Raw genomic sequence first — 16,858 nt, forward strand, 5'->3', positions numbered from 1 at the left:
TTTTACAATTTTTAAAATTTATTTTTTTTAAGAGATGGGCTCTCACTTTGTTGCCCAGGCTGGAATGCGGTGGCATGATCATAGCTCACTGCTGCCTGGAGTTCCCAGGCTCAAGCCATCCTCCCACCTCAGCCACCCAAGTAGCTGGGACTACAGGGATGCACCACCATGTCCAACTAATTTTTAAATTTTTGTAGAAATGGGGACTTGCCATGTTGCCCATGCTGGTATCAAACTCCTAGTCTCAAGCAATCCTCCTGCCTTGGCCTCCCAAAGTGCTAGGATTACAGGCGTGAGCTACCACTCACAGTCATTATTACAATTATTTTAAAATTCTTTTAAAAACTTTATAACTTGACTGAGCTGCATTAGTACGTACTAGGTCTACAATGTTTGAACACGAGGCATTATTAGGCATTTCTGTTCAACTCTGTGCTCACAAAAGACATGTTAGAACAAGTAAGACAGTAGCAGTTGTCATGTTCTCACTTCCTCCAAAAAATGTGTGGTACCCACATCTTAAATGTTAGAGGAAATTGCAAGTAGAAACCTTCTGGTTACTTAGATCACATTGCACACATTACCTGTGCATTCACTTTGCTGAAATGTGTACTTTGATTTTTTTAACGCCTCTGAAACCTTTGTTTTTTTCCTAATACTTTTTTTGATCTTATGCCAAAGAAAGTCAATAAATAGATTAGGATCCAAGCACTTTTGTGATTCCATGTCCTTAGTTAGTAATACGTTCACCTAAATTAAGCCATGAATGTAAAACTTAAATTTTAATGTTCTCAAGGATAAAATTTTAGTTCTTCTAAACTTAATTGTTACTGATAGAACGTTAAAATAATATAGAACAGGGGTCCCCAATCCCCAGACTGGTACTGGTCCGCGGCCTGTTGGGAACCAGGCTGTGCAGCAGGAGGCCAGCAGCGGTGAGTGAGCATTACTGCCTGAGCTCTGCCCCCTGTTACATCAGTGGCGGCATTAGATTCTCATAGGGGCGCAAACCCTGTTGTGAACGGTGCACGTGAGGGATGTAGATTGTGCACTCCTTATGAGAATCTAATGCCTGATGATCTGTCCACTATCTCCCATTACATCACCCTCAGATGGGACCTCCTAGTTGCAGGAAAACAAGCTCAGGGCTCCCACAGATTCTACATTATAGTGAGTATGTAATAATAATAATAGAAATAGGCTGGGTGCAGTGGCTCACGCCTGTACTCCTAGCACGTTGGGAGGCCTAGGCAGGCGGATCACAAGGTCAGGAGATGGAGACCATCCTGGCTAACACGGTGAAACCCCGTCTCTACTAAAAATACAAAAAATTATCCAGGCGTGGTGGCAGGCGCCTGTAGTCCCAGCTACTTGGGAGGCTGAGGCAGGAGAATCGCTTGAACCTGGGAGGCGGAGGTTGCAGTGAGCCCAGATCACCCCACTGCACCCCAGCTTGGGCAACAGAGCAAAACTCCGTCTCAAAAAAATAAAATAATAGAAATAAAGTGCACAATAAATGTAATGCACTCGAATCATCTAGAAACTACCCACCTCCGCGCCCCCCCCCCAACCGTCTGTAGAAAAATCGTCTTCCATGAAACTGGTCCCTGTTGCCAAAAATGTTGGGGGCTGCTGATATAGAAAGCAAAGCAAAGCACAGTAAATTCTCTGAGGCTGCCACCTTCAGCCTTTAGAGTATGTATGAGTTGACTCATACTCTTAAATAAGCAAAAATGGAACAACACTAGGGTTATCCTGTTAATAACGTGTTGTTTTTTCAAATATGGATAGTTTTTGTCTCGCTAGATATTTTGCAACATCAAAATGTTCCATTGTAATAGCATATTTTAGTTTACTTAGTTTTGTTACTTTATGTGAAAACCATTAACTCTTTCTCTGTTAATATAGGTCTAAAACAGGCTTTGGAAACTGTGAATGACTACAATCCTCTGATGAAAGATTTCCCTCTGAATGATTTGCTGTCTGCCACGGAGCTGGACAAAATAAGACAGGCGCTTGTTGCCATTTTCACCCATTTGAGAAAGATCCGAAACACCAAATATCCTATTCAGAGGGCACTGCGTTTGGTGGAAGCAATTTCAAGAGACTTGAGTTCTCAATTACTCAAAGTATTGGGCACTAGGAAATTGATGCATGTTGCTTATGAAGAATTTGAAAAAGTAAGTTTGAATATATGAGATAACCAACCTCAAGACATTGAGATGAAAATATGTCTTAATAATAAGCCTCATTTTTGAAATTATATCCTAGGTTATGGTAGCATGCTTTGAAGTTTTTCAGACTTGGGATGATGAGTATGAGAAACTTCAGGTATTGTTGAGAGACATCGTCAAAAGAAAAAGGGAAGAAAATCTGAAGATGGTGTGGCGTATCAACCCTGCCCACAGGAAGCTGCAGGCCCGCCTTGACCAGATGAGAAAATTTAGACGCCAGCATGAACAGCTAAGAGCTGTTATCGTCAGGGTCCTGAGGCCGCAGGTAAGATTTGCATTCTAAAACTTTGTGTTTTGTTTTTGTTTTTGTTTTGTTTTTTGTTTGTTTGGTTTTTTTTCTTGAGATGAAGTTTCACTCTTGTTGCCCAGGCTGGAGTGCAATGGCGTGATCTTGGCTCACTGCAACCTCCGCCTCCTGGGTTCAAGCGATTCTCCTGCCTCAGCCTCTCGAGTAGCTGGGATTACAGGTGCCTGCCATCACGCCCGGCTAATTGTTTATATTTTAAGTAGAGACAGGCTTTCACCATGTTGGCCAGGCTGGTCTTGAACTGACCTTCAATTGATCCACCTGCCTCGGCCTCCCAAAGTGCCGGGATTATAGATGTGAGACAGCATGCCCAGCCTGTTTTTGTTTGAGACAGTCTCATTCTGTTACCTAGGCTGGAGTACAGTGAAGTGATCTTGGCTCACTGCAGCCTTTGCCTTCCAGGCTCAAGCAGTCCTCCTACCTCAGCTTCCTGAGTAGCTGGGACTATAGGTGTACCCCACCATGCCCAGCTAATTTATTTGTGTGTGTGTGTTGGAGGTTGGGGGGGTGGTGATGTAGAGGAGGGGTCTCACCATGTTGCCCAGGCTATTCTCGAACCCCTGAGCTCAAATGATTCGCCCACCTCAACCTCCCAAAGTGCTGGGATTACAGGCATGAGCCACCACGCCCTGCCCGTATGCATTGTTTTAATGTGTTTTTCGAAACATTAACTACTTCTTTCTGTTGTCTTTAAGATCTGGTGATTCTGTATTGTGTGTGTGTGTATATATATATATATATATATATATTTTTTTTTTTTTTTTTTTTTTTTGAGGCTGAGTCTCGGTCTGTCACCCGGGCTGGAGTGCAGTGGCATGATCTCGGCTCACTGTAACCTCTGCCTCTGGGGTTCAAGCAATTCTGCCTCAGCCTCCGAGTAGCTGGGATTACAGGCGCCAGCCTCCACACCCAGCTAATTTTTGTATTTTTAGTAGAAATAGGGTTTCACCAGCCGGGCGCGGTGGCTCACGCCTGTAATCCCAGCACTTTGGGAGGCCGAGGCGGGCGGATCACGAGGTCAGAAGATCGAGACTATCCTGGCTAACATGGTGAAACCCCATCTCTACTGAAAATACAAAAAAATTAGCTGGGCGTGGTGGCAGGTGCCTGTAATCCCAGCTACTCGGGAGGCTGAGGCAGGAGAATGGCGTGAACCCAGGAGGCGGAGCTTGCAGTGAGCCAAGATCGCACCACTGCATTCCAGCCTGGGCAACAGAGCGAGACTCCGTCTCAAAAAAAAAAAAAAAAGAGGAAAAGAAAAAAAGAAATAGCGTTTCACCATGTTGGCCAGGCTGGTCTTAAACTCCTGGCTTCAAGTGATCCACCCGCCTCGGCCTCCCGAAGTGCTGGGATTACAGGCGTTGAGCCACCATGCCCAGCCTATCCAAATCTTTAGTGTTTTCCATCCATTTATCCCTTCCTCCATCTTGGAAGGACCCTAGAGCCAGACTTCCTGGGTTTTAAATCCTAATTCCACCATTTACTAGCTCTGTGACTGGAACGCTTTATTTAATCTCTTTTTCTGAGAGTCCTCCTCTGTAAAACATGGATAGTAATTACATATGCCTGAGATTTATTAAAATAATTAAATGACTAATTTCTTTATACATTTTTTTTTTTCTCTTCTGAATTTGTCTTTCATTCTTTTTTGTTTTTTGAGACAGGGTCTTGCTCTGTCGCCCAGGCTGGAGTGCAGTGGTGTGATCTCCGCTCACTGCAACCTCCGCCTCCCGGGTTCAAGCGCTTCTCCTGTCTCAACTTCCCGAGTAGCTGGGAATACAGGCGTGCACCACCACGCCTGGCAAATTTTTTGTATTTTTTAGTAGACACGGGGTTTCACCATGTTGGCCAGGCTGGTCTCGAACTCCTGACCTCGTGATCTGCCGCCTTGGCCTCCCAAAGTGCAGGGATTACAGGCATGAGCCACTGCACCCGGCTTAAAATAAATTTTAAAGCCTTCGTTTGGTCAGCATTTCTTGATTACATATCTTTCTCCTTTAGGTCACGGCAGTTGCACAACAGAATCAAGGAGAGGTCCCTGAACCCCAAGATATGAAAGTGGCTGAGGTTCTCTTTGATGCCGCAGATGCAAATGCCATTGAGGAAGTAAACCTTGCTTATGAGAACGTCAAGGAAGTGGATGGACTGGATGTTTCCAAAGAGGGCACGGAAGCCTGGGAGGCTGCTATGAAGAGGTACGATGAGAGGATCGACAGAGTGGAGACCCGGATCACCGCTCGCCTTCGGGATCAGCTTGGCACAGCCAAGAATGCCAACGAGATGTTCAGGATTTTCTCCAGGTTTAATGCGCTGTTTGTCAGGCCTCACATCCGTGGGGCCATTCGCGAATACCAGACCCAGCTGATCCAGCGCGTGAAAGATGACATCGAGTCTCTTCACGACAAGTTCAAGGTCCAGTACCCACAGAGTCAGGCTTGTAAGATGAGTCACGTTCGTGACTTGCCCCCTGTGTCAGGGTCTATCATCTGGGCTAAACAGATCGACAGGCAGCTGACGGCCTACATGAAGCGGGTGGAAGATGTACTTGGCAAGGGCTGGGAGAATCACGTGGAGGGGCAGAAGCTGAAGCAGGATGGAGACAGCTTCCGCATGAAGCTCAACACACAGGAGATCTTTGATGATTGGGCAAGGAAGGTGCAGCAGCGCAACCTCGGTGTCTCGGGGCGCATTTTCACCATCGAAAGTACTCGGGTTCGGGGCCGAACTGGAAATGTGCTTAAGCTGAAAGTTAACTTTCTTCCTGAGATTATCACACTATCCAAAGAAGTCCGGAACCTCAAGTGGCTTGGTTTCCGCGTCCCACTGGCGATTGTGAACAAAGCCCATCAAGCAAACCAGCTTTACCCGTTTGCCATCTCACTGATCGAGAGCGTTCGTACCTATGAACGGACCTGCGAGAAGGTGGAGGAGCGGAACACCATTTCGCTTCTGGTGGCTGGCTTGAAAAAGGAAGTGCAAGCCCTGATCGCAGAAGGCATTGCGTTGGTGTGGGAGTCCTACAAACTTGACCCATATGTACAGCGCTTAGCAGAGACTGTCTTCAACTTCCAAGAAAAGGTATGCTCTCATGTAATCCTCAGGTGTCCTGCTAACGAATGAAGCATGGTAATAGCGAACTCCGTTAAAACACTAGTTCTCCCGAAGAAGGTGTGCGTGGTTGATGCAGCATATGGCCATGCGAGCTTCAAGGGAGGAGGACTCTTTGTACTCACCAGGCTATTTAATGGTGCTGGGTTTTAGGGAGGCCATTAAGTAACAACCTGAGTTTAGAAACAATTGGAGAGCTAAAGGACACAGGAGTCTGACAGAGAGCAGAATGCAGTTTTATTGCTGCTACAGCCAAAAGCAGAGCAGGCTCTAGGTCTCAGCCACAAAGGCCTTAACCAGAGCCTGCGGCTGCCAGCGGACCAGATGCATACAACAGCGAGGCTGGCTCCCCAGGCACAGGAGGAGCTGAACAGAGCACGTTTACTTCCTTCTCCCAGATTTACCCATCAGAGGCCACCTCTCCTGTGAGTGGGAGTAAGGGAAGAGAAGCTGGGGAGGCTCCATGCATTTTCCTTCCCTCTGCAAGGACACGCGAGTGGGGATTAGTGTTCTCACCCCAGCAGCTAGGATTAGCTACTTATGAAAGAACTGTGCCTGGAGCATTTGTCAATGTATAATACTTGAGAAGAATGTTATGTGAGAATAAAGGAACAGAGTGTGAGTGGGTGTTTTAAATATTAAATATTTCTTCCTTCAGGTGGATGATCTGCTGATCATTGAAGAAAAAATAGACCTAGAAGTCCGTTCCTTGGAAACTTGTATGTATGACCATAAGACATTCTCAGAGATCTTGAACAGAGTCCAGAAAGCAGTGGATGACTTAAATCTGCACTCCTATTCCAATTTGCCCATCTGGGTCAACAAGCTTGACATGGAGGTAAGGGATAGAATTTGCTAGCGTGTTCCTCCTTTTTCTTCTGCTGACCCTCCAGTAAGCTTATTAGTTTGTCACTAGAAAGCATTTTTTCCTGGAAATTATCTGTGATAGTTCAATTCCCCTACAAAATCTCATTTAACTAGTGATAGAACTGAATTGTGGCCAGGCACAGTGGCTCATCATGCCTGTAATCCCAGCATTTTCAGAGGCTGAGGCAGGCAGATCGCTTGAGCCCAGGAGTTTGAGAACAGCCTGGGCAACATGGCAAGACCCTGTCTCTACTATAAATACAAAAACTAGCCAGGTGTGCTGATGAGTACCTGTAGTCCCAGCTACTCAGGAAACTGAGGCGGGAGGATCACTTGAGCCCAGGAGGCGGAGGTTGCAATGAGCCGACATCACACCACTGCGCTCTAGCAGAGTGAGACCCTGTCACACACACACAAAAAAAGAACCAAATTATGATAGTACATGTCAGTCAGTACTCACATGAAGTTTAAGTTGGAAGCAGGGAGATAAGAGGGAGGAGAAAGTGTTGCCTTTATTTGCTGGATATTTGATAACTTCCTATTTGCCCTTCCTTGCTTTCCTTATGATTCGTGTTACCTTTTCTAGCCCTCCAGGTGTCCTCCTCTGATGACCCTGCCCCTCCCCAACACCCAATTTAGAAACAGCCACATTCTGCCCCCACCCGTATCCCCACAGACAAGTGGGGATGGGTAGAAGGTGTGGTATGTATGCATAAAGCACACTTACCAATCCATATCTTTTCTCACTGGTGGACTTCAGAGAGCACCCAAGTAGAGAGTGTTGGGGAGGAGGATATTTTATAACAGAGGTTACAGGTTGTGAAGGATTGGTGATTCAGTATCCAAAGATGGAGAACACAGCCTGACAAGTGATCTGCGGCTGGGAGAAAGTGAGAAAGTGAGATTCTGAGAAGAGAGATATGAAGGCTTCTAGTTAGGAACTGTGTATCTTTTATCTGAAACACCTACCACTTTCTGATTAACTTGCTTTGTGAGCTAACTTTTAGAAGAAACACTGTTCTCTGATATAACGTTGTCTGTAGATTGAAAGAATATTGGGCGTCCGTCTGCAAGCTGGCCTGAGAGCTTGGACCCAGGTTCTTCTTGGACAAGCTGAAGATAAAGCAGAAGTTGACATGGACACGGATGCTCCACAAGTTAGTCACAAGCCTGGTGGAGAGCCAAAGATCAAAGTGAGTGCTTCTGTGGCATTCTATTTACTAACAAGTAAAATAACAAAACTCTCTCATTAAAAAGTACCTATGAAAAGGTCACTTAGTGTGGACACCTGGCAGATGCCACCTTAACGAGGTGATGAAGGTCAGCCTCACCAGTGGCAATGTGCAGGTGTCATGTGCCCTCTGATGTGATGCGATGGGAAGGACAGGTCACCTCTGCGCTCTTTCTCCAAAATCCCTCACTCTCATGTGAGATGTTAACACTGGAGAAAGCTGGTGGAGGATATGTGGAAACTCCTCGTACTTCCTTTGAAACTCTCCTGTAAATCTAAAATAATTATTTTAAGTCCTAAAAAATGAAAAATTAAATTTTAGAAAAAAAACTACACTGTGGAAAAAACTTCTTACCAAACATTCATGCAGTAAATTGTTTCAAGAACTGCATGTAATCCACCAGAAGTCAATGTTCAGACCATGACATTGAAACGTACTCCACCGTTTTAACAAAGGTCTCAGTCCACATCCCCGGGAAGAAGGTGGCAACACAGTGGCCACCACACCAGAGTAGTAGTCTGCCTCCCGAGCCATCTCTTTCCCATTTGTGTGGAGCTTAGCAAGCTTTCTAAACAACTGAATAATTCTGTCAACTAGCACTGTGTAAGTAGGCCCTATCTGCTGCTATTGGTGGTGGTTACAAAGGAATCCACCTTACAGTAAGTAAGTGGATTTGTGTTATATTTACCTTACACCTTACACCTTACAGTAAGTAAGTATTTGTGTTATATTTACCAATAAAAAGGCCTCACAAAACAGTAAAAACTTTGATCTGAGAGAAACAGTTGGCTTTTTTCCCCTACCTACACTTTACCTTTTTATTTTTTTCCCTTACACTTGAAAAATGTTTTCACTTTTGAGTATTTCTGTTTCCACCTTTGAATATTACTATTATTGGATATTCATCCCCAGAACATACTTTTTAAAATACCAAGTCCCAGAGAAGCAAATGAGTGTTTCTAAATTGATACAATTACAGTCATGCACTGCACAATGACATTTCAGTCAACGACAGACCACATATACAATGGTGGTCCTGAAGATTACAATACCATATTTTTACTGTGCCTTTTTGACGTCGAAATATGTTCAGATACACAAATACTTACCATCGTGTTCCAGTTGTCTACAGTATTCAGTACAGTAACATGCTGTACAGATTCGTAGCCTGGGAGCAATAGGCCTCGCCACATAGCCTAGGTGGGCAGCGGGCCCTGTCATCTAGACTTGTGTGGGTACATGCTGTGGAGTTTGCACAGTGGCAGAATCACCTCACCGTGATTCTCAGAATGTATCCCTGTTGTTAAGCAACACATGACTATCTAGTGGAGACTAAGTTGGAATTCTTGTTTAGCGTAAAGCACTGGCAGGTGGCACAGACTTACCTGACCTTGGTCAACTTAAATCATTGCCCGACAACTGATAACCTGAGTTGTATCACTGCTTCAGTGGTGCTAGCTTCTCGGGTCTCAAGGTTGTTATATTGAGACATCGTCATATACTTATGTCAAACCAGATGAAGGTTCATTGAGTACCTGTTATGTGTTCAATGCCTGGGCACCAGGGACCGAGGAGGAGGTGAAGCAGCACCTGCTCTCTGACTTATGTTCTTTTGGGGAAGGCACAAATGACAAACATGACATTATACAAGAGCACGTCTGATAAGTGACAGACATTGTGGTTCAGACTGAAGTAGTTTAGTAATTTAGAAAGAGAAGGTGTTGAGTATCAGAACTATTTTATTGAGGCCAGGCACGGTGGCTCATGCCTGTAATCCCAGCACTTTGGGAGGCCAAGATGGGCAGATCACTTGAGCTCTGAAGTTCGAGACCAGCCTGGGCAACATGACAAAACCCCATCTCTATAAAAAATACAAAAATTAGGCCGGGCGCGGTGGCTCACACCTGTAATTCCAGCACTTTGAGAGGCCGAGGCGGGCGGATCACAAGGTCAGGAGATCGAGACCATCCCCTCCAACATGGTGAAACCCCGTCTCTACTAAAAATACAAAAATTAGCTGGGCATGGTGGTACATGCCTGTAGTCCCAGCCACTCGGGAGGCTGAGGTAAGAGAATCACTTGAACCCGGGAGGTAGAGGTTGCAGTGAGCTGAGATGGTGCCACTGCACTCCAGCCTGATGACAGAGTGAGACGCCATCTCAAAAAAAAAAAATTGGCATGATGGTGCACGCCTGTGGTCCCAGCTACTTGGGGGGGCTGAGGCAGGAGGATTGTTTGAGCCCAGAATGTCAAGTGAGCCATGTCGCCACCGCACTCCAGCCTGGGTGACAGAGTGAGACCCTATCTCAAAAAAAACAAAAAGCAAAGGACTTGGCATGGTGGCTCACACCTGTAATCCCAACACTTTGGGCGGCTGAGGCGGGTGGATCACCTGAGGTCAGGAGTTTGAGACCAGCCTGACGAACATGCTGAAACCCATCTCTACTAAAAATATATAATTAGCTGGGCGTGCTGGCGCATGCCCGTAATCCCAACTACTTGGGAGGCTTAGGCGAATCGCTTGAACCTGGGAGGTGGAGGTTGCAGTGAGCCAAGGTTGCGCCATTGCACTGTAGCCTGGGCAATAAGAGTGAAACTCTGTCTTAAAAAAAGTTTTTTTTATTGAAATAGATTGCTGAGTAGAAATGAAACCTTTCTTTCACAGAATGTCGTTCATGAGCTAAGAATAACCAATCAGGTAATCTACTTGAATCCGCCAATTGAAGAGTGCAGATACAAGCTGTATCAGGAAATGTTTGCCTGGAAGATGGTTGTGCTGTCTCTCCCCAGGATCCAGAGTCAGAGGTACCAGGTGAGCCTTTGGCGACTTGAGGCACACACCTCTGACCAGGCCTCTCATGGGCTCTGTGATACCACTTCTTCACGGTGCTTCTTTAAATAAGCTCTTGATGTTGTTGACAAACTCCAGACATCCCAGGGGAAAGTTAGGGAGGCTTTTTGTGCCCTGACCTTTTTTTCCAACTAGTTACTTGGCATTTGTAGCTTGGTCTCAGTAGTCTCTTTGAACTTCTGTCCATGAGCGTCTTTGGGAATCTCAATTCCTGCTTCTCCCTCTCCTCCCCACCCCACACTTTTTATTAGGGGAATTTTAAAACATACACAAAAGTTGAGGGAATCAAGAGCTCCCTACCACACAGCTTTATCAATATGTGGCCAGTGTTATTTATATTTTCTTCCCTACCTCTCCACCCCCACCAGATTATCTTAAAGCAAATCTCAGATATGATATACTCTTAGTATATTTTTAGAACAAAAGGAAAGCTCAAAAGACCATTTAGTCCCCAGTGTCACTTCTAAACAGAACCAGTGGCTTTCATAAAAAAAGATGGCACAACTTCTGCTATTGCAGACTCTTCCAGAATTTAGTGATCTTTTTAAGACATTAACCGTTTTCTTAACTTTGAACATAAACTCAGATCTTTTAGGATTTTTTTTGAGGTAGTTAATTGCCTGTGGCTAAAATCGTGGTGGTGTTTCACCTAATGCTGGGCACTGTCCAGCTAATCAGAACCAAGCTATGGATATTGGCTTCTGACCTTCAAGGAGTCTACATGCAATCCTTAGCATCATTCTCATGATGTTCCTCCTGTTTTTAACCAGCCGTGTTTCCATTTGCATTGTTCTCTTGCTTATCTCCAAATTTAACAAACTAAAGCCAGCAGCCTCCTTTTTCCCTAGAGCCCATCCCCTCACTCTTGTTTAGCTGTTCTGCCCTCTCTTCTGGGTCTTCTTTCAGTACCTAAACGGGACCCCACGTCCCCTGCAATCTTCATAAGGAAGCTCCCTTCTCAGGCACTCAACCAGCCTCCTCCAGCACTGCTCTGTGTGATCACCCATAGCCCCACCCTGCTGACTAGTGGGCTTCTCTGTCCTTGTCTCACCTCTTAACTGCAAGATTTGATGGCGGCTCCCTCCTGCGTGGTGCTCTGGACTCTTCAGAACACCGTGCCTCCTGGTTCTCCTCCCATCTCAGTGGCTAGTCTCCTTTCTCGGTTCCTCTTTTGCCTTTCCCTTAAACTCCCTCTAAATGTTGCGTTCCCTCTCCACTCCTGTGCACTCTCTTTGTGGTCTCATCTAGTCTTGTTGACTTTAAATGCCACCTGCAAGCTGACAGCTCTGTGTTCATATCTCCAGCTAACCTTTCTCCCGACTCCAGGCTTGTCTGGCCAGCTGCCAGCATGGCATCTCCACTTGGCTATCTCGGAGTCGCGTCACACTGAGCACCTCTTGAGCCCTGCCTCCCCAAGTTTGGTCTTCCCTCAGTCTTTCACTTCCCATCCTTCAGCTCATTCAGGCCAAAAATCATGGTATTGTCCTTGATTCCCATTGTGTGTCTCTTGAAAATGAATGCTGAGCTGTTTCACTGGCACGACTCCGTACAAGGTACCATCACCTCTCACTTGGATTATTAATGTTCCCTTCTATCTGTTCTCTCTGCCTTTGCCTCCCTAAAATCTGTTTTCAACACAGCACCCAAAGCAAGTCTTAGATTCTAAGTCAATCCTGACACTTTCGGAGCCCTTGAATGACTTCCTATCTCACTCATCATGAAAGTCAAAGCCCCAGTGGCTTGCTGGGCCCGTGTAATGTGTTGCTTATTGTTTCTCTGACTTCAGCTCCTGCTGCTTCTCCCTTCACTGGCTCTGCCCCATCACACTGGAGTCTTGCTGGTCCTCAAACATGCTGGTAGACTCTTGCCCCTGTGCCTTCACATTTGTTGATCTCAACTCAGAATCCTTGGTGGCAAATAATCACAACTTACCCCTCTCCTCCTGGTTTCTCGAAACTTTCCCCTTCTCAGCAAGGCCTTTCCTGACCTCACCATTGAAAATGCAGCCTTCCCCATGCTGCGTCCACACTCCCTTTCCTTCTCACTCTTGCTCCGTAGTTATCTCTCACCACCTGACGTTCTGTGTGTTTTGCTTATTCCCTAATCGCGTCTCTCCTCCCATAGAGTGTAAGTCCCTGTGAGCAGGGATTTTTATCTGCTTATTGTACCCAGAATAGTGCCTAGCACATAACAGGCACTCAGATAGTTAAAATGAGCAAATGGCTTCATGCACTTTTCGGCTGTTTTTGCATTGCCACATTTCTCTGTTGTCATTAATGTTCTTGTATTGGTTTGGTGAGTTAAATATAAGTAGGCTTTCTGGTTACTTGTGGCCAGGGTAAGTGGATGTTATCCCTTAAATGCCATTTTGGTCATGAGCTTTTCTTTCAGTTCATTTTAATTAAGTAAAAGGTGACACTTAGATTACCATTTTCATATACGCTACTTGCATTCATTTCGGCTTTGGTTGGCTAGGTGGGTGTACATTACGAATTGACTGAGGAAGAGAAATTCTATCGGAATGCTTTAACACGGATGCCTGATGGCCCTGTTGCCCTGGAAGAGTCGTATTCTGCTGTCATGGGCATTGTATCTGAAGTGGAACAGTATGTCAAGGTAAGAAACTCCTAATTTCATTCAAACCTGCAGATGGTCTATTCTAGACACTTAAGAGTACAAGATATAAAGAACATGGAGCTACAAGGTCTTGACTGTATGTATGGTTCACTAGATACTATTTGCTGTTTCAAAGCAGAGAGTAAATGATAAGATACATCTTATTTGGAGTTTTAACCATGACGTTCGAGAATCTTTTTTGATATGAAAATTCCGAGAGTCTGAAGTGAGAATTTCTCTAATAGTGGTGAAAGACATGAACCTTCTTAATGGAATGTGAACATAAGAGGTGCTAGTATTCTACAAAATGAAAACTCAAACTTATTTAACTGTGTTCTTCATTTGCAGGTTTGGCTTCAGTATCAGTGTTTATGGGATATGCAAGCTGAAAACATCTATAACAGACTTGGAGAAGATCTCAACAAATGGCAGGCTCTCCTGGTCCAAATAAGGAAGGCCAGAGGAACCTTTGACAATGCAGAAACCAAGAAAGAGTTTGGACCAGTAGTTATAGATTATGGCAAGGTGAGCCCTGCTGTCTGGTTGAAAGGTGTCAAGGGTAGTGTAAAAGCAACATTTCTGTTGCTGATAGTCATTTGAAGGATAAACACGCCAGGAGGAAAGAGCTGATGATGTGTTGTGTGCTATTTCACCCTCAGGTACAATCTAAGGTGAACTTGAAATATGACTCTTGGCATAAGGAGGTTCTTAGCAAATTTGGGCAGATGCTAGGATCAAACATGACGGAATTCCATTCCCAGATCTCAAAGGTGAGGACATAGGATTCTGCCTCTGTAACCAGTCTACTGGTAAACCCCGGCTCTGTGATGAAATACTCCCCTCTGTCTGAACAGTCCCGCCAAGAGTTGGAGCAGCATTCAGTAGACACGGCCAGCACCTCCGATGCAGTGACCTTCATCACCTATGTGCAGTCTTTGAAACGGAAGATCAAGCAGTTTGAGAAGCAAGTTGAGGTGAGCTCTATGGATATTTAAAAATTTTTGGCTGGGCGCGGTGGCTTACGCCTGTAATCCCAGCATTTTGGGAGGCCAAGGCAGGCAGATCACAAGGTCAGGAGATTGAGACCATCCTGGCTAACACGGTGAAATGCCGTCTCTACTAAAAATACAAAAAATTAGCCGGGTGTGGTGGCGGGTACCTGTGGTCCCAGCTACTCAGGAGGCTGAGGCAGGAGAATGGCATGAACCCGGGAGGTGGAGCTTGCAGTGAGCCGAAATTGTGCCACTGCGTTCCAGCCTGGGCAACAGAGCGAGACTCTGTCTCAAAAAAATCACACTAGATCTCTAGTTTAATTTGGCTTCTATGGTATTTTGCATTCTAAGAGAATGACCTGACTCAACCCTTAAGGCACTCTTTTCTTAGTATGGCCCACAGATCATCTCTATTACAACAGCCTGATGTGCTTGTTAAAACTTAAGAGTAGGCCGGGCGCAGTGGCTCATGCCTGTAATCCCAGCACTTTGGTAGGCCAGGGTGGGCAGATCACCTGAAGTCAGGAGTTTGAGACCAGCCTGGCCAACATAGTGAAACCCCATCTCTACTAAAAATACACAAAAAATTACCCGAGTGTGGTGGCATGTGCCTGTAGTCCCAGTTACTCGGGAGGCTGAGGCAGGAGAATTGCTTGAAGCTGGGAGGCGGAGGTTGCAGCAAGCCGAGATCGTGCCTCTGCACTCCAGCCTGGGCGACAGAGCAAGACTCTGTCTCAAAAAACTAAATAAATAATGAAAAACTCAGTGCAGATACTGGGCATCTAGATTTTTCTTTCTTTCTTTCTTTCTTTTTTTCTTTCTTTCTTTCTTTCTTTTTTTCTTTCTTTCTTTCTTTTTTTTTTTTTTTTTTTTGAGATGGAGTCTCGCTCTGTCACCTAGGTTGGGGTACAGTGGTGTGATCTCGGCTCACTGCAGCCTCTGCTCCCAGGTTCAAGCGATTCTCCTGCCTCAGCCTCCCAAGTAGCTGGAATTACAGGCACCCACCACCGTGCCTAGCTAATTTTTGTATTTTTAGTAGAGACGGGGTTTCTCCATGTTGGCCAGGGTGGTCTCGAACTCCTGGCCTCAAGTGATCTGCCCGCCTTGACCTCCCAAAGTGCTGGTATTACAAGCATGAGCCACCATGCCCGGCCAAGTACCCTTTTAATAACTTGGAATAAAGGGTGAAGCCCAGCTCCACCTTGCTTTGTATCCTGTCTGGGGCCATCCAGATGCAGTGGAGTGCAACACCCAGACTAGCTGCAGTGGGCTCTCAGAGGATGTTGCCCTCTGGCCACGATGTCTTAGGATGGATGGTTTTAGGAGAAGAGCACGTGTATTGGTCTTCTGTGTTTTGTTTTGTTTGAGGCAGTGTCTCACCTGTCACCCAGGCTGGAGTGCAGTGGCAGGATCCTAGCTCACTGTAGCCTCAATCTCCCGGGCTCAAACAATCCTCCCACTTCAGTCTCTTGAGTAGCTGGGACTACAGATACATGCCACCATGCCCGGCTAATTTTTTTCTTTTTAAGTAGAGATGAAGTCCTGCCATGTTGCCCAGGCTGGTCTTAAACTCCTGGACTCAAGCAATCCACCTGCCTCAGCCTCCCAAAGTGTTGGGATTACAGGCAAGAACCACTGTGTCTGGCCAGTCTTACGTGTTTTATAACTATAAAGCGCCTTCTCTTTCATGGGGCTCTAATTAATAATTTCTATGATTATTATAGAAGAAAAAACTTGATTTATTTTCTAACTCTCAAAGCTCTACCGCAATGGCCAGCGCTTACTGGAAAAGCAAAGGTTCCAGTTCCCACCTTCCTGGCTTTATATTGACAACATCGAGGGAGAGTGGGGAGCCTTCAATGACATCATGCGGCGAAAGGACTCTGCCATTCAGCAGCAGGTGGCAAACCTGCAAATGAAGATTGTCCAGGAGGATCGGGCCGTGGAAAGCCGCACCACCGACCTGCTGACCGACTGGGAGAAGACCAAGCCTGTCACGGTGAGTCCCGCTGGGTGGGGACCCAGGAGACTCCTCACCCAGCAGTGTGATTTGGTGACTTTCTTTCAAGCCTAAAAGGCCTTGCTGTGACTGAGCTTTCTAGTATTGAAGACTCTTTTCCTTTTTGTAGTTAAAAAAGCAGATGGAGATAGTAAATGTGAAAATATGAAGCCCAGCTTAGACCTCTTTTTACTCAGAATGGCATTCAGGAGCTGGTTTTAAGGATTACAGTTTTTCTGTTCTTAGATCATTCTCTTACGCATATCTCTTACGTAGATATGCGCAGAAATTAGAATTTAATTTCCTGTAAACAAAGGCCAAGCTTTCCACTGCTGCTGCTAGTTAATTTAATTTTGGTTGGATGGTCTCTGGTTTTGCCAGTGCTGCTGGTGGATTGTGGGAAGGCAGGTTCTGTTGTCTTCGTCATTGTAGCCATTTAAACCTTCCACCACCCAGAAACTGCCACATCCACTTTTCTTCATGCATTCAAGTATTTATTGAGCACCGACTGTGTTCCAGGCCTTGTTCTAGGTCATTGAGATATAGCAGTGAGTGAAAAGGACAAGAGCCTCCTACCTTCTTGGAATCACGCTCAGTGGGAGAGAGAAAAAATGAGCAAGAAGAGACAGGAAAGGCAGGTAGTGGTGCTGCT

The 16,858-nt window shown here is 45.6% G+C and overlaps 1 protein-coding gene across 1 annotated transcript in view; it reads left to right on the plus strand.

Annotated features, from left to right (window-relative positions):
- Positions 1-16,858, plus strand: part of DYNC1H1 (dynein cytoplasmic 1 heavy chain 1) — an 88,801-nt gene that overhangs the window by 18,603 nt on the left and 53,340 nt on the right. The window contains exons 6-16 of the mRNA XM_024231796.3: positions 1,909-2,180; positions 2,272-2,499; positions 4,543-5,619; positions 6,308-6,487; positions 7,560-7,709; positions 10,414-10,560; positions 13,075-13,215; positions 13,564-13,740; positions 13,875-13,985; positions 14,070-14,189; positions 15,967-16,206. Coding sequence (XP_024087564.3) covers positions 1,909-2,180; positions 2,272-2,499; positions 4,543-5,619; positions 6,308-6,487; positions 7,560-7,709; positions 10,414-10,560; positions 13,075-13,215; positions 13,564-13,740; positions 13,875-13,985; positions 14,070-14,189; positions 15,967-16,206 — 2,843 coding nt within the window. The remainder of the gene's footprint in view (positions 1-1,908; positions 2,181-2,271; positions 2,500-4,542; positions 5,620-6,307; positions 6,488-7,559; positions 7,710-10,413; positions 10,561-13,074; positions 13,216-13,563; positions 13,741-13,874; positions 13,986-14,069; positions 14,190-15,966; positions 16,207-16,858) is intronic.

This window comes from Pongo abelii, chromosome 15 (genome assembly GCF_028885655.2).
Source record: "Pongo abelii isolate AG06213 chromosome 15, NHGRI_mPonAbe1-v2.0_pri, whole genome shotgun sequence".
NCBI lineage: Eukaryota > Metazoa > Chordata > Mammalia > Primates > Hominidae > Pongo > Pongo abelii.